We start from the raw sequence: 22,664 nt of genomic DNA, 5'->3' as shown, positions 1-22,664 counted from the left end.
GAAGTGGTACACAAGGTGAAAATAAAACGGCAAAATAACATAGACATAATAATAACACTGTTACCAATACAGATAAATAATAAAACACCTACACAATTTAAAAATGAGAGGAGAAAATGAAAGGTGAGAATTTTCTCAAGACCAAGGGTACGAAAACTATTAGACTGCTAATTACTGCCAACGTGTCTGAGGCTTTGATGCTGGACTTGTTTTTTAACATCAAGCATAGAACTATGCAGACATCAGTATCTCTGGCTGCTAAATTCGTAGCATTCCATAGAATTTACTTAGCCACAAGCAAAAAAGGAGGGTGCTTACAGTGCACTTCAGAGTACGCCCGGCTTAAATGGGACCCCTTGTGGCTGTGTCACAGCTCCCTTCGTTAAGGGGCTGACTGTAGCCTGTAGTCACCACAGGCATCATTAGCCCTGTGTGAAACCACAGACTGAGTCTCATTCTTCATCTGCCTGTCTGCTGCCTCAACATCTACGCTGCAATAGTGCTCCAATGGCAGAGTAAGTGAGTCCAGAAGCACGGCAGGACGGTCACATAGAGCTGAGCGGATAAGAAATTCAAAAATGCAGAAGTTCAATTGTATTCAGCGAGTGGGCCACTTGAATTGGCTCTGTAAAGGTTAGAGCTGAGGTTATTTTTGGAGGGTGGATTATTAGGTTACCTGGGCTGAACAGAAGAAGAATAACTATAGGCAAGTAAGGGTCACTCTGTAGCTGTAATAAGACAGTGAGGTGAATCAAAAATTTAGGGGGAAATAATAAAAAGTAAAAATGAAAAATAAAAGTATTGAACATGTTCAATTAAAGCAACATTTTTCTCAACACATACCACCAGTGCTGTCCTCTCCATATGGTCTTTTTAAGAAATAATAATTTATCCCAAAGGGATTAAACTGGGTTGTGCTGAAAACAAAATAACATAAACATTTAAGTTACAAATTAAATGTGCAGGATGAATTCAAGGTTGAAATGTTGACTTCTGTTTCCCGTTCTGTACTGCCCTCTAATGGAAAATACCACTCAGAAATAAAACAAGAAGCTCTGACGTGCTGAGCTGCAGCGAGGAAAGAAGACATACAGCATAATTAATTATGAGCTGAACTGAGTGAACACTACATGGAATCAAATTTTAAATTAAATACAATTAAAATGATGAAAAGGCAGGATTTGTCATTTGAATATGTATTTATTTAAACATGTCTAATGCAACAAAAGTACTGTATATAATGCATAAGACATCTCCACTCTAGGTAGATTATAAGGCTAGAGCAAACAATCTAAATGAAGACAAAACAAATGCTTCACTACAAAGCTTTGTAGCAGTAAAATTCAGAGCCTTTATCACTGGATGTTGAACAAAGCATTCACTTGGCAGGAAATTAAAAAACCAACGAGAGGTACAAAGACTAATTCTGCTTAGGAAAAAAAAACAACAACAACAACAATGCAAGAGACATATTTTTAAGGGAATAATAATTCTTTAGAAAAACCATTCCAGCACTATCTGGCAAACGCAACGGAGACCCACGGGAGCATATGTTTGTAATTCCTACTGTTCTCTGTTTAAGTTATTTTTGTACATTCTAATTCTGCAACAACTCTGTATCACATTAACTATGCAGCATCTCTATTCTTAGATAAAAAAAAAAACAATATAAACTGAATATTTACAAGTAGCTCCAGTTGTTCCACAGTGTCTGCCAAACACGCTAAACTTTATGGCCCTGTTTTGTGTTCTTAAAAAAAATGGCCTTGTATATGTGTGTGTGTGTGTGTACTAAATGAAGGACAGTTGGCCTCTGTCATGCTTTACTCTTCCCCTCTCTGCCTCTCATGGGTGAGCAGCCATTGTTTGAGATGGTCGCCCTTGCCGCTCATGTACGGCCCACTCTGTCCATTGCTTGAAATGACTCGGTGACAGGGGATGAGGAGAGGAACCTGGCACAGACAGACAGAGAGGAATTTAACTCTGAGGAAATAAACATGTGCAGCTTTTGAAAATATTATGCAAGGACATTTTTTACATGCAGACAGAGGGATTTTTTAAAAATGTTTGCTTCTTTTTTATTAAAAAAAAAAGTCATTTTATAAACTCATTTTTAGCATACATGTTTTAAATTGCCGGTGAACACAAAACTACGATGGCTTAGTACAAAACTAATATTTAAATAAAGCGCATACGGATTGGAGCTTTAAAAACGAAATGCTCTCTTATTCTGTGGTTGACATTTATTGTCACTGCAGCACACTAGTTGGAAGTGTTGATAGTGGATATGTATTATGTACAAAAGGATCTCTGATTTACCACATAAACGCTGCGAGTTAAAAGTAACCAACGTGCGGAAAATATGAATCTGCACTTTTTCTTGGGGGGGGGGCTTTTTATGTTCATGCATTGCATGAAAACAAAGTGCTGCACCAGAAAGTGTCTGGTTTGATCCTGTACAAATTCACATTCAGGGTGATGGCTCAGTCTTTGGGTGTAAATGTTTTTTACTCTTTAATAGTGTAAAGCAAAGAAGCAATCAAAAATTAATGGGCAAAAACACCAGCAGGATGAATATTCAATCGAGAGGGTGTCAACATTAAGATCTGATAACCCTGTGATCATTAAAAAGAAGAAGTCGGTGGTGCGTTTACTCTTGTTGCAGACGACTGCCAGGGGGGTCCCGAGTTCTTTGTAAACTAAATGGCTGGAGAAAGATTAAACAAGCAAGCCTAAAACACTTCGATCATTGTGAAGTCTGAACAAGAACAGTGGCAATGGTTGGAGTGTAACACAGCAATTATTTCTTTAAAAATATTGTTAATATTACACTAAACAGAAAAACAACAGCAGCATTGTGACTTTATTCCTCCAATTTAAACGAGTTATCCAGATTTGATGGCTGCACAGCACTTTATTTAAAAGTTGGACATTTGTGTGTTTCGGTTCAAATCCATCATTAAACCCGCTCCCATATCAACAGCAATAAAACTTTCCGAGCCCCAGATTAACCTTGCAGACAGAGAAATACTGCTTGAGTATTTGGATCAATACTGTTCCCCGGGTTTGGAGGGAGAGCAGGGTACCCTCAAGGCCTTCGGATCTGCCTCTTCACTTCGGGGGGAAAAGAGCACTACACCAGGCTTATCAATACTCAAATCCTGGTGAAGAAGTGCCACAGAGAGGCGAGAATCGATTGAACACACTGAGCTTTTCACAGCTGAAGCCCGAGTGGAGCAGCGCTGCTGACAAGTAATTGACACTGACAATCTGACTCTGGATCTGTATCAGGAGCTAAGGGCTCAGGCTCCCAGCCTCCCTGACGAAAGGAAAGAAATGTCTGTAAAACATGAGACTGAGAAGTATTTTACAGCCAACCAGCAGCAATGCCATTGGCTAATGTAACATATAAAGTATATAGTAAAAATAGTCATTCTGCTTAAAATAAAATAACATTCATAAAATGTTATTTTATGGTTTATTTGCCTATATCTAGAGAAATAAATTGCTTCCTTTTATTATAACTTACTGCTAATTTAACCGCAACACTGTATTATAGCTTTAATATTTGGATATACAACAGCTATTTCACAGCACATATGAGGAAGAAGATCTCACTGCATTTTTGTACAAGAAGTGTTCTCTGCCTCACAGAGCACACCGGTGGTGCCCACAGCACTACATGGGCAGAGCTAAATGGGCTTTGATCAAAGGGTTTGATCAAAAGAAGACACACCACTTGCCCTCTAGCCCTCCATTTTGTACACAGTGGATTCATGGGCAAAATGATGCAGGCCAGGTTTCCTACAAGAATGAGAGATTTGCACCGAACATCTACAGTAAAGACTTAAGAGAACAGGAACAAAAGGTGTGGGCTTAAAACCTGTAGGTAGACTTTCACTTCTTAGCCGTTCTGTGAGGGGGCGTTTATTTCACCATCGCACATATTCACGCACACCTACAGTTTATGATACATATCCTGTATCAAGGAAGATTTTAAAAAAACATCTTATTGGCAAACTCCAGTTGAGTAGACAAGTTGTCTTTGAAGGTAGTGCCTCTATACAGTAAATTATTTATTTACTGTATATTATACATTTTCAAAATGTTAAGTGATCCCATATATAAACTGTACAGTGTATATATTGCATGCATATTCATTTATTTCTGTTTATTTACTTTATTAGTAAATCATCCATTTTATTTCCTTGAAACCGTTGCAACCATGCAACTATAACATAAACACCGACTTAAAACCATTAAATCTACTGCAACTCAAATATTTAACTAGACCCACAACTGATTAATGTGCAATTTATTTCCCAATAATCAATTAATTAAGTGAATAAAGCATTACAAAACAGGGAAAGCTCCCACTGTTTCAAATTAAGTGTAATAATTTCACACGTATGCCCTTTATAACTAAAAGCCCAAAGCCACATGATAATCAGTTTACAATAATGTAAAACAGAGGAAATCGGCAATTCATCACATTTTGGAAGTTGTAGCTGAATGACTGAATAAAAAAGTGATTCAAATCATTAATAGATTATCTAAATTATTTGCAATTTGATTAATTATCTGTCACGCAAATCAGAAATTTTTGCAGCTCTGTATTTAAAACAGTAAATTATGTCACTATGTTTCCAGTACTACTAACAAATTCTTTAGTTATTACTGTTCTAAAACTGCTAATTAACTTTGAGTGTTTGTCCACACACAACAGATTCAGATGCAGCAACCATTAAAATCAGATAAACTATAAAGCTATAAAATGCTTTCTCTACGTGCATAAATAAAGTAAGTAAGAGAGAATCCTGTCAATCAATGTCATGCTCACTCACCGGGTTCCTCCTCATGGCCCCTCCCACCGCCCGCACCGCTCTGGGGTTTCCCGCCATCTCAGCGAGCCGTTTGTACGACACCGTCTCTCCAAACTTCACGCCCTTCAGAAGTACCTGCAACACGCGGCTGGTGAAGGCGTCTTCACCACAAAGCAGAGGACAGAGTGGAAGAGAGAAAACAGAAGGGGAGACAGTCCCTTATATAATCAATCAAGCTCAGGTGACTGAACGCTGATGACAGCTTACTACAATGTCAATTATAATCTTTTAATAACAAACTAATGTTCTGAATCACAATTATCACAACAACATTTTGATCCACTAAATAGTTTTTCATACTGTCTAAACATGCGTTTCAGGTCAAATTCTTCTTCTATGATCCCCTCTTTTCTTCTTTATAACACTCATTAAAGAACTAAATAGAAAGTAGTCGCTCTGTTTGACCTTAGAACTAGTATTAACATGCTACAGACGATGATATGAGAAAATTATTTCTATGGCATAAAAATCTAGGTTATGCTTTGAAAGGTCACAGCTAAAATTAAAAAAGTTCGCTCCTTCATTTAAAAGGATTAAGAGAGGCCAAAAAGACTGCAATATAATAATAATAATTTGAATGTTGCACAGCATTTGTGGCAGTGGGATGACTTTGAGGTTAATCAGACCAATTTGTCCTTTTAATTGCTTTCTATTCAGAGTAGATTCATTATATCATCTTCACTTAAATGGCGGAATTCTTCAAATCATCTGCAGCTTAACCGACCACATTAACGGCTCTGATTTCATTAGCACTTTAGCAGTAGCATTATCTTTATTCTGGATTACCAGGCAGTGAGTGAGAGGCATGTTTGTCTAGCTGTGATTGCCAAAGAAGAGGTATTTGAAGCATCCCAAAACCTTCAGACATTGATGCACTGAGCTTTTGTAGCAAGTGAACAACACTTTTTTTGTGCAGAGAGAACAAGATGGGGAACAATAGTCTCGTTATCAAGAGGGGGTGAAATTCTTCTAGTATATACATGTACTCAGTCATGAAAATTCAATTAGTGATCTCCCATTCTCTCTCATTTATATGGTCTAAGAGAGCACATGACAAGTGATCTATGAGAAATCCCTCCAAATTGGCATTGTGTGAAAACATGTCACACCCCTGTCTCTCTTCTACAGAGTGAACATCCTTTGCTCCCCAGGCTCCCTCGCTACCTTATAGTCACTCTCCGCTACACAAAGCCACGCGAACAAGGCAATTTGCCTAAACTGGGGGGAATAAGTGTAAAACCTAAAGGGGATACATTTGATTGATGCGCACCCATGTGAGTTCTTTGTCTTGAACAAGGCCCGTAGGTACTGTTTAATAATTTTTCAGGTAATAATCACGCTGTCAACGAGATGACGGGCTCTTATGCAGACAGACTTAATGTTATGAGGAGATAAGATACAACCCTGAAATTCCTTTTATACACTATTCTCACGGATGAGGCTTTGAGGTGGCCACATTATATACATGGTACATAGTGATAACGCTTTGTAACTAGTGGGTAGCCGATAGTTTTCCCAGAATGTGGCTATGACAAATCCCTGCTGATGAAATCGGTATTGACAAACAACCAAAGTGTCTCTCTCACAAACACACACTGCTGAGCACTTTGGCCTACAAGCAGACCAAGCAACAAGCTGCTGTGCTGTTTACACCTTTTACAAATCCTGAGCAGCTGTTTCTCCTGGAAGGTTTTGCATCTCCAACGGTTCTGGACAAAAACAAGTGTCTGTGCTTTTATCTGCAGATACAGAGGTGAAAGAACTTTGCCCTCATCAGTGTTAGTGACAGAGCCTTCATGCGGGTCACTCGAGGTGACCAGCAATGATTTCGAGAGCAGTCCCCTAGCCCCATACTTCATAAAGAGCCTAATACGGTGTGTCTGGGGTCAGGACCCCGTTTAGATCGGGGTGCAGTGGTGTCAATTGTTTAAATAAAAGTTGAGAGGATCCACTTACATGTTTACAGATATCCCATAATTATGTCACAGGCCATTACCTACCACAAGGCCAGGTGGCAGGTCCACTGCAGAGGTAGAGATAGATTGACCCAGAGTAAATAAAAAAAAAAAGTGATTATGATGATATTGACATGTGATTTATTTGCTCATAATTTGTTGTATTAGAGCAATTTGAAAGGAAAATAAGAAAACAATAAACTGAATTCCATCCACTCTGCTAATGACAGATTTGGAGAGATGACTTCCAGCTGACAGTCACCTCATACATAGTTGTGAGAGCAAAAAGACAATAGTAGAAATGCAGCTACCTCATTATCCTTTGTGTTTAATGGGAGGGAAGACTTTGACTCTCAGTCAAAGTGTCTCTTGAGTCTGGAGGGATCCATACTTTTGAAGGCTGATGGGGTGCTGATGATTCTCTGATTATTCGATATTCTGAAAACGTTCATTTCCCTAATTCCTCTCCACATCACAGGGGCGAGTCCTGGTGAGTGTCTCATCTCACCCTGCGCTGTGCACAGGGGGAGGTTCAGGCTCCTGCAGGAACACAGTCATTTGGGCTTTGAAGAGTGCCCTTCCCCCCCTTTGCCTGGCCCCCTCCCTGCACATTCCCTGCGCCGCTTACCGAACTAAGATCCTCTCGTCTGTTACATATGGATGTATAATTAATGAGATAAGAATATGCATCGTTTTAAGAACCCACAACAGTGTCTGTGTTTTTCTGAGGGGGGCGAATGTGAATGTCACTGAGCACGACACATGCACGCACAATTCCTCTACCCCTGACGACCAAACTCCTGTGTGATGTTGAGCATGACAATCAGACAGTATAGAAAACTGCACCTTGCGTCTCCTTTCATGTCACCTCTGTTGCGCACGTATGTCGTGACAGTTAATATGAAAAGTGGCTTGTTTTGTCAGAAATGTGTAAATAAACATGGCAACACTTCAAGTGAAGGTCACAACTCAATATTACATGACAAGTGCTGCGAGAGCGCTGACGCATTCAGGTTCTCCCACAAGATAACTGAACAAACAAAAGTTGGTTGTCACACATTGTAATGACCTGATTAAACTTGTATTTTTTCCCAGGCAGGCAGCCGCTGCATGACTAGATCGAGTAGGAATTTGTACAGCAGTAAGTATTCCTTAATATTTGTGAATCAACAAAAAAAAAAAAAAAGAAAGAAAAAGAAAAAAACCTTCTATTTTCCTCCCTCAAAAGACAAATACTCTAGATGCTCACATTTAACATTTTTATACTGGTTTGGCCTATGGTTCTGACTTTAGAGAGCAATCTAAGCCTAAACCCTGTATTTACTGAGCCCCAAAACAACAGGCGAGGGAGAGAGGTGGAACACAGCACAATCACCTATTCAGATCAGGTACTAATGAAGAATTCCATCTATCCTGAAATTTAATTAAAACCCCAAAGACTTCAGATGAGATGCGATTTGAAAGAGCCTGGGGCTGGTACACAAGCACTTGGTGGCGAAGGGAATCACACTGAAAGTTGATATCGTAATTGGTCCTGATGTATTTCTGCATTGCCTTTGCGGGAGCGTGGGACTCATAGCTGTATACAGGGTCTCGATGGAGTACCTGCTCATTGAAAATGCCATCACTCAAGCACTGCAGATCTGCATGAAATTAGAGAGCAACTAAGGCCTGATTGCAGGGGAAGAGAGGCACAATTGTTAAATGCATATATTAAGAGGTTTTTTTTTCTGTGTAGGTGTGCTTCTGGGTCTAAATGAGCACTTCTGTAAATCTGAGTTAAAATGCAATGAGTGTCGCAGTTTGACAAAGAAATAGTTTGTAATTGTTTAGAATATGGCACAAGCAAGATAAGTTTACCATTTCAAAAATGAGTTGTCAGGCTGTGTGTATTGTTTGTTTCCTCAAAACAAAAAACACTAGGGATAATAAATTCTTCATTTTTTTCATCAGCGCCATCAATTATTCACTCTGTAGTCACAACCACCATCGAAGGGGCACTAATCGTCCATTTTTTTGGGGTGCTTTCTTTTTACTCGCCCTAGGTGACTGGTCAAGCCAACAATAAGCTCATTCAAACTTTAACACCATTCACATGTTCTCATTAAAAAAAAAAAAAAAGAAAGAAAAAGCTTCCTGTCTGAAAATGTCAAGAGTGGAATTCGATCAGTTTCAAAGAATGTGCCAAGAATCATGGAAAAGCTTGCCAAGACTAACACGCGTGGTAAGAGCTGCCACAGATTACTGAACCAAGTTACAGCTCTGTGTTCTGTTCTCTCTCCTTCGCTCACCCCCTCACTTGCATTTTCTCTGCTCTTGCTCTCTTCTTCTTCTCTCTCTCTCTCCATCTCTCTCAGCCATAAAATACTTCATTATAACACACTGAGCCAGTGAGTGTAAGTGATGTAACTGACAATTAAGAGTGAAAGCCTGATCCCAGTCATGGCTCTGCAAATATTTATCCATGACAGACCTCCTTGCAGGGCGGGGTGGTGAAAGGCAGGGAGCGGGAGACTCCCAGTGGTCTGTGGCTCACTGAAGTACGCCTGGAGCCATTCAACGCAGCGCTGCAACTCGGGGCTCGTTTCTGCCAGGCTATCGTTGACCACACAGCTCAGGGGGGCCTCGCTGCTCCTGTGAGGGATATAAGACAGGATGGGGAGGTGAGGTGGGGATCAGAGGTGCAATCATAACACCCAATCCTTGGTTGAACAGTGCTAAAATGTCACAAGAGTGTAATAACATACCACGGGTGACGCAGATGCAGGATGACATAATTTGCTAAATTGAAACTAAAGTTGTTCATCAAGATGTGTTTAAAATGTAAAGTTAGACACTCTGCTGCGACAAATATCAGAGCTGTGAAAGACAGAATGAAGCTTGAGTAAATACGAAGACAGTAATCCAGATATGGTTTACAGTAGATTTACATTTATATGAACTGCAGCATGATTGTAAGAGAAAACACTGTCAGGTCATAAGAAACGGCGCTAACAGTTTATTTCAAACTTTAAGGAAGCAGAACAATTCCTGAAAAAAAAAAAAAAAAGTTTTCAAAAATCTTGCAGCTGTTACGGATAAAGTTAAGAGGGCAGCGTTAACAACAGTTTCAACTTTGCAGGGGTCTAGTTTATAGTTCATGACAAGAATAAATGGATTTTTTGGCCAGAGCGGTGCTGGCCAGCAAAGCACTGCACTTGGACGTGCATCTTAGCATGAGTAGATGCTTGGAGGAATTTGCCGATGGTTGAGTTGGCATCACTTAACAGCTGAATTTCCCTCCGCTGCTGACCACCCCCCAGGTCAATGCAAGCAGACTGACCCATATTTGACACTTAAAGACCCTACTGGGAAGGTCCTTTCTTAGCATGTGCATTACTGCAAAGTGGACCTCAAGCTGTGTGGAGGATCTAAAGCAGCTCACCAATTCCATTAACTGGTGTACAGGACTTATAAATAAATAATTTCACCATTTAAGTGCCCCTTTTTCAAAATTGGCTTATCCTGTATAGTATTAATAATAGACATTTACTTTGTTAAACACACAGAGCGTCTCCCTCCTGCCTGCCGTAACAAGACGGCCCTAAAGTGTTTTTACACTTCTGCAGGTCACAGTTTGAGCAACATTTTATATTGGACATGTGAAGCTGAGGTTTACTGGAGTGTTATGACTGAGCAGTCCAGTTTTCAGAGAACTGCTCTGCCTGCTAGTTTGTGCCTGTGTGATGAAAATCTCCTGGGTGCCGTTTAACAGTGGGTGTAAATACAGTAAAAGGTGTAAATACTCTCATTTCTAAATAAGCCACACAGCAGTTTATAGTTGAGCGGTGAGAAGTCGGAAACCCACCGCCGAGTCCTGTGCTGAGACCCGCTCAAACAATGGCCATGGCTCATGGCAATCTCTGTCGGCATGGGTGAGTGCCCAGCCAGCCCCTACTTGTCATTGTCTCTCCTTTCCATCCCTCCCCTCCTCTTCTTCCCCCAGCTCTCCCTCCTCATTTCCCCTCTCTCTATTTCTCTATCCTCCCACTCCAGCTCTTTTGGCTCCCCACCACACACCCACCATCCCCCCACCTCTCTTTCTCTCAGCAAGGATCTTCAGGCCACTGTTCCCTCTCTACACCCCACCATCCCCTCCACACCCAAAGCACCCCCCCACCTTTTTCTCTGAGAGGATGTTCCAGCCGCTGCACACTGACAGCTCGGGGATATTGTGTGTGGAAATGTTCCTGTTGGACCCGCAGGCCCTTACAATCTACCGGACAAAGGCTAGAGCACCTTTGCTTAAGGCTTGGCACCTTTGACCTCCAACTCACACTTCAGACTTGTCACCATGGCTAATTTTCCTCGCCCCGTAGCCTTTCGTTATGGATGCATCCACTTTTAAGGTGTTTTGAGTGATACAACATTGACAGTAGTAAAAGTTAATGCAATGCAGTACATGTTATGGCCAGTAAACAACACCGAAATAAATAAATAAAGGTGGAACAACATCAGTCGAGCTGAAGTCTGTCACCTCTAGGTGCGATGGGGGATTGTTTCTAAAGAGCATGTGGGCAGTGGAGATGTAGCTCCTGTGCTGACAACATTTCCAGCTGCTTCAGTGAATTCCAACTCAAGAAGCATCATATGATCTTTATAGAGCCCAGGCTGCCACATTAGAAATTGTACTTTGCAAATGAAAGATTAGAGATATGTAAAAAATGTTAGCAATTACACAGATATTCGCAAAGGCAGACCAATCTTTACATTGTCTTAAAGTAAATGCAATGCCATGTCAAAAATATAAATATATAAGTTTAACTGGTGGTAGATATAAACAATATTTCATGTGTTTAAGTTTGAATATATCAAATCGATAAACAATTGTCATTTATTATCTTTTTACTAGTTAAAATCACATTTTTCCATGTACTTCAGGCATTTACTATTTCATCACAGGTAAAGAAATAAACTAATTTCCAACTCGCCTGGACCTGCTGCACTAAAAAGAATATTTCCCTTGATAGAAGATTTTGATTTCAGAAAATTTCTAATATTGTGCTCCTGTCACAATCAATTTCCAATTACCATAAATCATTGCTGTGTAGAGTGGGAGTCATTTGGAGTTCTACCTATTTGCCGACTCTAATACAAAGAATGAATTGAGCATTTATATAATGTTGGAGGTTATTTCGTTCAACGTGGAACAAACAATCAAAGGAGACAAAGTTAAAAAAAAGAGAATAGTTGACATTAAAGTCATCAACTTCCTTTGGCATATTCTGGTTCTCTAGCTGCTCAAGACTTCAGTAAGACTTTTTCTATCAGCCGCAGACACAAGAATGAAACAGGTTAACCACAGGATCTAATTGAAAGGAATCTGGCGAAGGGTGTAATGGTATATTGCACAAAAAGGGGAAAAACTCCGAACCCAAGCCTCCATCCTGTGAAGCGTGATGGCGCTCATCCTGACTCGATTGGCTGTCACTTTTGACACAGCCTGCCAGAGTTCTCCTTCACCGATCATGGGTAACATGGTGGGTCAGAGGATGAAATAGAAAAGGCCAAGAGCAGTCCAATATTTTCCTCAGCCTTATAGCTGCAGATACTTAACTCACAGACGTCAAAGACTCAAGAGAGCATGAAAAAAGCCTAAAATGACTGTCTAAAAAGGGAAAAAAATACAGCATGTCTCTATGAATGTCAAGATCCTGATGGTCTCTGAGCCAAAGGCTGTGATACAATTGTAAGCCACTTGTTCAATGCAGCTCGTTCAACCATTTGAAGATCATTCAGATGCCTATCTAGCTACTGCAGCACTGAAGTTGAGCGCATTTAGAGTGGTAAGCTGTAAGGAAAGCTTTCTCTTCTGTTGTGAGGCGCACGTTTTGTGCTCCGCTGTTTCAAAATAAAAACAACTGGGCCGGGTAAACTGCTCTCTAGATATTTAACAACTCTTATTAGCAAATGTCCACCAAAGAGGCTGCAACACTCAATCCAATACATAAAGGTGGTGGTAAAATACTGCAGAGTAGGCAACAATGCACACAACAATTAGGTCTTCTCCCAACTGGCTAGCCACAGGAGTCAGTGAAGGCATGTATTACCAGAGCCTTAACTCTTACTCCATTATGTAGTGTATCCACACCCCGACGCAGCAATGTTTATCTACAACAGACTACTGAGCAGTTTCAAATAGCGTTTTTAGCCTCTATTCTCAAGTGCCACAGTAAGAGATTCCAATTACCCGAATGGTAAGGAGCCAGTGAGGGAGGCATAAAGTACATTAGGGATCCCCTGTAACTGCAGGGACCTTTTAGAGCCTCAACTGAAGAGGGCCGAGAGACTGGGGGGGACAGTGACCCTGCATGGATAGCCTCTGTCAAAATTTGACCACGTCAAGCACAAAGGCATTATGGGAATCCAGTGTCACCAAGTCCTAATTACTGTCTGTGTTCAGAGCAAATTACTGCCTTGTTCCTCTGATTAGCGAGGAGGCTAATCTTCACCTGTGTACGCCAGCACTGCTGAGGGCCCTTGAGTGTTAGCGCTTCGTCTTCTGTAATTTATTTTTAAATCAGTGCCCGCTCCCAGGAGTTTTGAGTGTTTTGTTGTGAACCGCTTACCATGATCCCCACCACCGCCCCCTCACCCCTAAATCCTTGACTAAATCCTTGTTTGGTGCCGCAGGAAGATAAGCAAGAACAACACTTGGGCATAATTGACTCGTACTCCTCTCCAAGATGTCAGAGTGGAATCATCTCTCTGCATATTGCCTTAGTATGTCACACACCGTACACTTCTGCATGTTGCAGATATAGAATCCAATCAAGTTCTAAAACAAACTAGCACAACACTCACGCCGGAAAACTTCCCGGTCGACAACAGGGGGGGGGGGGACACAAACAACTGCAGGAGCTGCTTTTAGCATCTCTACTGTGAGAGGAAACTCTCGCTCGGCTCCCGTCCTTACCCTGGAGGTTCTGCTTTAGAAACCACAACATTTGCAGATTTTCATCTGACTGAACGACAGTGTCTCGTCTGCGTGGGGCAGTTTACAGGTAGTGTGTTACACAGGTGTTGGTTTACACAGGAAATGGCACATGCAGCCTGATTGGGACGGTCTCGAGAGACAAAGACATAAACATAGAGCACAGATGGGTCCAAGGGCCAGTGGGAGCAGCACCTTAATGAATACGCAGCTGAGTACTACACTTCACAACATGCAAAACAATATTCTAAGGCCGTAGTAAAAAATAGAACAAAAATCATCTGAATATCATTACACAATGAATAATTCATATCATTTCTAAAGGGACCACGCCAAAAAGTCTCCCTTCTGCTTTACTGATGATTTCATTCAATATCTCAGCAGATCACTGTTTGTATGACAAAGCATTTTAGCTAGAAATGTAAGCAGTTTATTTAGCACACTGTTCTGTCTTTAGAGCAAGCAAAAAATAATCTAAATTCACAGGAAAATTATTTGTTGGACTAAATATAACAGAACCCAAAGAGAGAAAGAGTGAGAAACACATAAGATAAGAGGGATAAATTACGGTGGAAGAAAACAAACAAGTTGTTGAAATTGCTTCTACTGTTTGACCACATCACGTAAGCAGATCGCAAATAGGAAACACGTCTACCATACTATTCAGCGTGAACCAGGACATTGATTCACAACACTACATGAGTGCGAGAGAAACGATAAAAGCATCACCTCAGATATTTCACACTAGTGTTGCTAGTGTGTAAAAGCTGTTGCGACAGCTTGGGTATTAGGGCTAGATAGATGGAAAATGTCTGGCTGCTTATGAATGCCAATGTGAGTGGGGTGACGGGTTTGACACAACAACACTCCACCTCAGAACAATTAGGCTGTTCTCAGGCTTCATCCAGTGTTGTCAGTGATAATGGAAAGCTGTGAGGATAACTGGTGATAAATAGACTTTAACACCCTCCTCCTTAAGAGCAATGCAGTCCTGCAGTCCTCTCATATGCTTAACTAATCATGACCATGGCCGGCAAATTCATACAAAAGACTAATTACTGTTGTACTTCACTTCAGTCTCAAAGGCCTCTTATATAAGGACTAGGGGGTTCTCTTGCCTCCTTTCTCCTCTTGATGGGTATTTTTTACAAGTAGGCCTCATGCTAGACAAAAGCGTTTAAAAATTTGGTGATTGCTTTCATCCGCTTTAATTACATTCAGAAATGGCATTTCTGCCACATAATACACCTCTATTGTTTCAGAATTATCTGGCTTGGGGAGTAAAATCTACAATATTTGACGATGCTCCCGAGCTAAATCGCCTCTTGAAATTGAAATATGCTGCTGAAATACAAAATAAAAAGCCAGCCTTTGCTGCTGATATACTGGAAGCTCCTTGGCTTTCTGCAGAATGCTATTATTATGCATATCCAGGTAGAAAGTTAATTAACCCAAAGCTTAAGCTAATTATGGTAGCAGAATGCTATCAACCAAACGCTTTCAGTCAGACAGCTGTCCAGAATTTCATTTGCTAATCATTTGTCTTTTGCCGGAGCATATGGTACATTTCCTCGCTATCACAGCAACAACAAACAGATGAAAATCATTAACTAAAAACAATGTGCAATGTGAAAAATCAGACACAGATTTATAAGGCTTTGTGTCAGAGAATAAAGGCGGATTTATGGCCAGGGAAATATAATGATAATTTTTGGTTTTAGCCACTTAGGATTTTAAACACATCACGTGACCCAAGTGTGCTGGGAATTCAGATGCACAAATATATTGTTTATATCTATATGCTAATGAGACAGAATGTTTATCCTTGTAAAATTAATTACAATTTTCTATAGGAGCATATGCAAAGAGCTTGTTCGTAACAATTTTTAGCTTCTAGCACATTTTGTGCCTGTTTTTCTTCCAAGACAATATTTTCATACTGTTAAAAGTAGAAATCCCTCAGCTCAGAATTAAATCAATTATTTTCCAAGAAATGCTTCATGCATTATTTTTTTTTCGTTTCATAAAAACACATCACACTGGCTGTTAAAGGGTGATTGATATCAGCATTGCCTTGCGACATTATCAGGCAATAAAGGCTACTCAGGTTCTAATGCAACATGTCATACACAGGCTCCTGTAGTACATTTCTATTGAGGACCTCACAAGCTAAATTGCTTTTTTCCTGCTCCCCCACATCTCAGCCAGCTTGACAGACAAATTGATCAAAGCACTGTAAAATAATATGCTCACAAAATGTCTCGGGGCAGGAGTCCAGCCCTTTTTTCATTTTTCACCCTAATAAAAAAGTGCTCTATGACTTCCTCTGTATTATGTGTCTGTGCTCTGTGTGAAAGAGGCAAGAAGTATCATATTTCAGATAATAGTAATCTCCTGTAAACAAAATGCATGTCATTTTTCTGTGAACGCTGAGGCCATGCTAAAAAACTAAAAGGGGGAAAAGCTGGTTAACAGGGAGGCTGGTGCGTAGGGCCCCAACAGGGGTTGTTGAGATGTAATGAATTTGTTCATCTGATGGTGCCTTCAGGGCTGTCGTTAGACTGGCAGAGGAGGTTGATTTCAGGAAATGTTCCTAAGATCAGTTAGGAAGCAAAAGGGGCTTGAGACATTTCTATTAGAAAGAGCTGACGGTCATGGTGTGTAAGCAATACTTCAAGGGCGTTTATGTTGCCATAATGGCATTTATCAATAACTATCTATCAATGCCACAAATGCTTTTGTTGCTGCTCCGGCTGTTCCAACAGCAGGCAACAGTGAATTCTGAAAAACAAACATGGTTTCATAAGCCTTCAAATCTTCAACCTGCTCACTAATATCTACTGTAGGTCTCCCTTTATGTTATGCATAGATGTTATCTATTTCCCTTATCCAAAATGTGCTCTTAGAGATCATTTATCACACTGACTTCCTAAGCTGGTGCCACACCACATCCAAAGCTGGAAAGAACCTTGTTTAGTATGTCATAAATAAATCAATGGAAATGGCTGATCTGAACTATTACTGCTACAGGCAGGCTTTTGTGAGATCTACATGTAAAGCCGCTTGCAAAGATAAGCCTATATTTTGTCACTTTATCTCGCCTCCCTTAATGCCTGTTTACATTGCATTACTCCATATATCTGAGATGGCTCTAGTTCAGTCGTCCTATGATAACAACATTGTTTCAACTGGTTGTGATAAAGTCTAAACATTTGGTTTAATAACTTCTTCTTCACACCTTTGACAACATACAGATAGCGACGTGATAGAAACTTCACTGATGACCGACATAGCAAATGATATTAAACTGAGAAATGATCTAGTGATGCGAATCATTAAATTAATTTGCATATTCCTACTGAACCTGAACACACAAATTAAACCCTGTTCACTAGGAGATGGAGAAAGGTGCTTGCGGATGGTTACAGGACATCTTCCATGATCAAAATTCCATATTATTAATTTTCTCACTTCAACTCATTAACAACAAGTGGAATGTTTTACTGCTTGATGAATTTTAGGAAATAGCAGACAGTGGAGAAGGAAACACATGTTGAGGTATAATATACAAGGTCATTAATGGGTTTCCATAAATTAGAATTTGAACATACGTTTTCAAAGGGATAACTTGCTATCTGGGTGCATTTGAAAATGGTTTAATTTCCCAAACCATTCAAGTTTATCAAATGCAAATCTGTGATACATGGATATTTAATTTCAATCTAATCAAAACTAATCTGAGATGTAGGATGTGGACCTGTAAAAATAAGGAATAAGTGCTTATTAATGCTGAGTTTAATCAGTTTCAATCGCTTCAGTAAGACTGTCAACATTCTAACAATTTTGAGGGATGGGTAGGGCATGAAATGCAATCACATATTACATTACTGAGTGCTGTTTGACACTCCAAACCACGGCATACAACTAGGTGGAAACATAAATAAACAGGAGCGAACAGTCCACGCTCCCCATGGCCTTTGCTGACCCTACAGACATCAGCTCTAATCAACTCCCTAGTGGGTAATAAACAAGTTATTTTTCTGAAATTTCAAATATACTGCGGGAAGAATCACAACCACATGCCATCAGAAATCTAATTTCAAGCCCAACTGTATTCTAGTGCCCCTCATATTTCTAGTGCCTGCTCATATTTGCCCAACTTTCTCCAGGATATTTCTTGTGGGATCTACAAAAATGCCCTGCTTCCAATGAGGAATGGTGGCACTCCATCACAGGAGTGGATTCTGTCTGCCTGTAAATTTCACACCTTTGTTTATCACGTCACCAGCCCGGCTGTTGTACAGTACCTTTCAGCAGGTGCGACATCCATTAGGATCTGGATGGTGTGCACACCATTCTCACATCCACTGACTTGGATCGTCCCCAGGGGGCTCAGCAATGAGATGGTCTTCTGAGTGCACTGGCTCTCCCTCTGCTTTTTCATCTCACTGCCCTGCTAAGGAAGCACAAATTACACTCTGTTCATTGACATATTCATGTGGCAACTTTCACTTTCCCACACATATTTGCATTGAATGATCTATTGAAAACCTAGCGGGCCACCAATGGATGATGACTTACATATTTGAACACCTAGCCTCCAAACAATGTCATGATGTGACTTGATCCCTACATTACTATCCAATATTTCTTTTGTGCATGGAAAAGAATACGCCTATCTAACCAATAAATCGCCCATTTTTTCCCCTCTTTCTGTTCTATATATCACATAAATGAGAAAAACAATGCAGTCTGTTCCCTTGTCTGGTGGGGGATTCCCAAGATAGCTCGACATTATTTTCAATCCGTCATTTTTGGTTGATGGCCGGGATGTTTTTCTAGCATTAAATTTGTTCCTTAGGGTGCAACTCCGATGGGATTCTGGTTTCCAGCCCTTAACAACAGCAAAAACGTGCAGCTTTTCTGACGACTGAGATGGATACTGGCAATAACCAGACAGCAGTTCCTTTTTTATTTTTACTTTGAGGGAAGGAGAGATGATTGACTATGTTATATGTGAGTTTTTGAGAGATGGGGGTTATAATAAATAAAGGTCACATTGATTGTAGGAGTTTCAACTAAGGAAACCTTTCCTTTCCGCAACCCTGATCTGTAAAGTGTCTAAAGTGTACAAATACAACATATTTACCTTTTTACTTTTCAAAGTAATCAACATTCATACATTTTAACTCATATGTTTGTATATTTATTGTACAGCGGAACCACCGCTAACCATTATTTTAATTATTACTTAATTTGAACATTCTTTTCTCACTCATCTAACTTTTAAATTTCAGAAAAATTGTTGAAATGTCTGTTAAAGTTTCAAAGTTGATGTTGTCAAATACCCTGGTATGTACGACTGTCCAAACAGTCCAAAACCAAAGGTTTTGCCTACAAAAGTGGACCTAATAATGAATAATTAATTATTTTAAAAAAATTAAAATATTTTGTCCATTGATTAATCAACAGACAAATCTTTGAACTTCCAGTATAGCAACAGATGTGGCAGTTTTTCTAAGAACTCTCTCTGCAAGACTGATATTTTAAAATTATGATGACAAGGTTTTTTTTTTTCCATCAGTAGGTCTTATGGTGATTTAAAGATAAACCTTTATTCTCAAAATGTACTAGTAATCTCTATTAGATGGAATCATGTAAACTAGTTACCCAATCAAACAATAATAATAAATTTCCCTTTTCTTCTAATACAAATGTATATAATTCTATTCATATGCATACACATATATATATATATATATATATATATATATATATATATATATATATTAATATACAAACAACATACAAAACATATGGTCTTGTACTGTACTATGCGATATTTAAAATCATTACATGCAGCTGTAAAGCAACCAAAAAAATACTCTGAAAATAAATAAAATGCTCCACTACTCAATGTGTCCTGCACTTTTAAATTAAGAGCTGATGTATTTATTTTTAGATTAAACAAAAGTAATGTGATAAAAAAAAAACAAGTCATGCATTTACGGTTTTTCATTTAAACTTTCAGTTGCGCCCCCCCCCCCATCTCATCTCATCTCTCTCTCTCTCTCTCTCTCTCTCTCTCACACACACACACACATCTGTCATGGTATGCGATCACAAATGCGTCTGCTTCAACTTTCTTGTTTCTACTTTTGCAGCTCTCACTGTATTCATCAGGGGTTTGCCTGAACTGACAATAAAGGCGAGAAATTTCTGAGCCAAACAATGGTACAGTGCACTTTGGATAAGCGCTGCACACGGCGCCTGCCATTTAGCAAGCTGGTAATAGACTCATAGATAGAACAATGGACTTTGGCAATAATGGCTTTGGCTAATAGCCTAAACTGATTAAAAATAATGCTCTCATGTTTGTTTTGTGCCGTTTTCGGTGCAGTAGACTAGTCTAAGTAACTACTGGAATGCCTGAATGTTTACCCAGCTCTTCACGGTGAGGAACAACAAACAATAAGCAGCTTGTGTTGTTAAAAATCACTGGCAGCTTCCTCATGCTCGTCAATCATCTGACTCGTTTCTCATTAGACTAGTTCCTGGTCAAACCGGCGTGATTAATTGAGTATAAAGCTGCGCAGGTGTGAAAATGCAACATGTGTCCTTATTGTGCTATTTTAGGTAAAGTAAATTTGTGCCGAAAAATAGACGACGAGTGTGGCAATTGTTGCGTTATGCAAATGTGTTAAAAGTGGCAAAAACACACCGTTAATAGTTAGTGTGCACTTAAAATGTCGAAAACATTCGCGCAGATTCGTCTAAGAAGGCCTACACTTACTTTTTCAACAGACAGCCCTTGGTATTTTTTAAAATAAACAGATAAATCGCACTTCCGACTTTGTATGGTAAGTTTAACAGCGAAAATTATCCCTGTAGCTTACGCAGAAGTTTTTTTTTTTTTTTTTCAATCGATATGATTTTTGTTGCCCGTCTGTCTTTCCCCTGCAAAAGAAACGTGAAGGAAAGTCTCTTCCTGTTTCTCTAGACAGTGTGGTCTAGCTGACCTATCACAGGAGGAAAAAGTCTGCCCTCGCTCTGCCATTGGTCGGCATGTCTCTGTAAGTCTCCGCTCCTCCCTCTGCCAGGGACAGACACAGAAGGCTTGTCTAATAGGTCTCAAAGTGGGATTTGGGGTCCTTCAGGGGTCCCAAGCACACCGAAGACTAGTAATGGTAGTGATTTAGATATTTGATTTTCCTGATGTTTTACAGCGTGAAAAATATGATATTGCATATTTTCAACATTAATTTCAAACAATGTTATCTCTCTAGTTATAGCTGAGACATTTATCTAATTCTTTATCTCCAGTGCCAACTTCTCGATGAGGCCTTTAGGGTCCCGGGTATAGTGTTTGTGGATAAAAAAACACCTATGTGAATCAACAGCCAATAACATCCTATGTATTACCAACTAATAAAGTCAGCATGATATTACGAGCAGCACAAGGCAGTACACAATCCTTTTATTAGAGGTTGCTGCAGTTTAAAGCAGAGGGAGCTGCTTTATGTTGACTGGATAAGTCATAGATTCAGCTGGAGTACATATTTCAGTCATTATGACCAAGTGTGTGGCATCAGTTATGTATTGTTTAAAAGTGCACATTGTCCTGCAGCTTTATTTTTATTTTTGTAGTGCCTTCAGTTCTCTGCATGCTACCGCTTGGAATGTGTAGGCCGGCATGGGCCTGTGGCCCACACCCCATCTCAGCGGTGAGGGTGGGAGTGGGGGAGAAAACGCCACCCCTGCAGAGACCATTTTGAAATCTGTGAGGATTTCCGTGCCATCTGGACCCGCTGCCAGTCTGCCCCAGATAGTAAGGGTTGGCAACGGTACCCGACGGTGCAATATGGCTCTCTCTTTAATGAACTACTAACTGTCCCCCGTTTTAATTGATGTGACATTTGAGCCATTTATCTCTGACATTTCAATGAAGGATGATTCTCAGCCTTGCCATTTAATTTTTTGTGCTATTTTCTAAGAGTCATTTGCATTTTTCTGCTCTAAACCTGCTTTTTGTCTCTCATTAGCTAATTAGAGAGCAACATGCACAATTAATAAAAATGAACATAACCTAGTTTGATATAGGCTTGATGAGGGATAATCAGAAAATCACTGTTTTCTTAATATTCATCAAAAATGATGTGAGGGGCTACCTGTGGTAAAAGGTGACTTCGATAAAGCCTTGTAACCTTTACCCACATACCAACATGTAGCCTACAGTGTGGGACAACTTATGTTCGCAGCATGGGGAGAATCAAGCTCAATTAATCAGCATATGATTGCAGTAAGCAGCCCCCTCTGCTGGATCTTCTGAGCCATACTGTTTGAAATCATTTTAATGCTGCTTTCAGTGGCCAGACAATCATCATATGTGGCAGTCACAGTTAATGTGGTTGTATTGTTTTATTATGTTTACTAAAAAAGTTGCATCAAATGTGCCATTTTAAATTTATTTAAAGACAGCATTTGCTTGTTGTAATACTGTGTTTATTGAAAAATAAAATTTTATTGCCGCTTGCACATCAAGGCACTTTTGCACATGTTACATTTTGTTTGCATGGTTACATTTCTTAATTCAAATAAGTGCAAATAATTTATTTAAAAACAGGAAATACTTTAGTCACGCTGTGCTGAAATAAACAGCCTGAAGTACGTGCAAGTGACATAACAACCTGGTGTACTAAAGGTTCCAGCCTCAATTGTTTTCCATAATGACACATATTTTCAATCATTTTAAGATATCCTTTAAAAACATGGGTCCACTGGTGACGACTGTTCCTTTGATTGTGAGCAGCATCATTGCCAAGGTGTGGTGCCCTGTCTGTGTTGGCAGCCGGG

General features: G+C 39.8%; 1 protein-coding gene across 4 annotated transcripts; it reads right to left on the bottom strand.

The window, feature by feature from the left end:
* Positions 1-1,180: 1,180 nt before the first annotated feature.
* mgmt (O-6-methylguanine-DNA methyltransferase) lies at positions 1,181-20,796 on the bottom strand. Of its 4 annotated transcripts, none has more exons than XM_067518126.1 (5): positions 20,605-20,796; positions 18,119-18,267; positions 9,312-9,472; positions 4,845-4,984; positions 1,181-1,952 (listed from the first exon to the last, which is right to left on the bottom strand). In XM_067518126.1, exons 2-5 carry the CDS (start codon positions 18,253-18,255, stop codon positions 1,824-1,826), a joined length of 567 nt encoding a protein of 188 aa, XP_067374227.1. In that variant the 5' UTR covers positions 18,256-18,267; positions 20,605-20,796; the 3' UTR covers positions 1,181-1,823. The 4 variants fall into 4 exon arrangements, with proteins under 4 accessions (XP_067374227.1, XP_067374236.1, XP_067374255.1 ...); XM_067518135.1 differs by having other exon boundaries at positions 18,119-18,264; XM_067518154.1 differs by having other exon boundaries at positions 20,708-20,725.
* Between the last annotated feature and the right edge of the window lie 1,868 nt (positions 20,797-22,664).

This window comes from Channa argus, chromosome 1, assembly GCF_033026475.1.
Source record: "Channa argus isolate prfri chromosome 1, Channa argus male v1.0, whole genome shotgun sequence".
Classification (NCBI taxonomy): domain Eukaryota; kingdom Metazoa; phylum Chordata; class Actinopteri; order Anabantiformes; family Channidae; genus Channa; species Channa argus.
Note: the sequence above shows the minus strand (reverse complement) of the source record. Positions and strands in the feature narration are given on the sequence as shown.

Bases quoted from the DNA above. Each gene is read 5' to 3' on its own strand.
- mgmt (XM_067518126.1), bottom strand. From the start codon at position 18,255: ATGAAAAAGCAGAGGGAGAGCCAGTGCACTCAGAAGACCATCTCATTG. The intron at 9,473-18,118 runs GTACTGTACAAC...TATCCCTCACAG, and splicing joins GATGTCGCACCTGCTGAAAG to GAGCAGCGAGGCCCCCCTGA. The intron at 4,985-9,311 runs GTCTGTCATGGA...TTTGTGGTGAAG, and splicing joins CCACCCCGCCCTGCAAGGAG to ACGCCTTCACCAGCCGCGTG.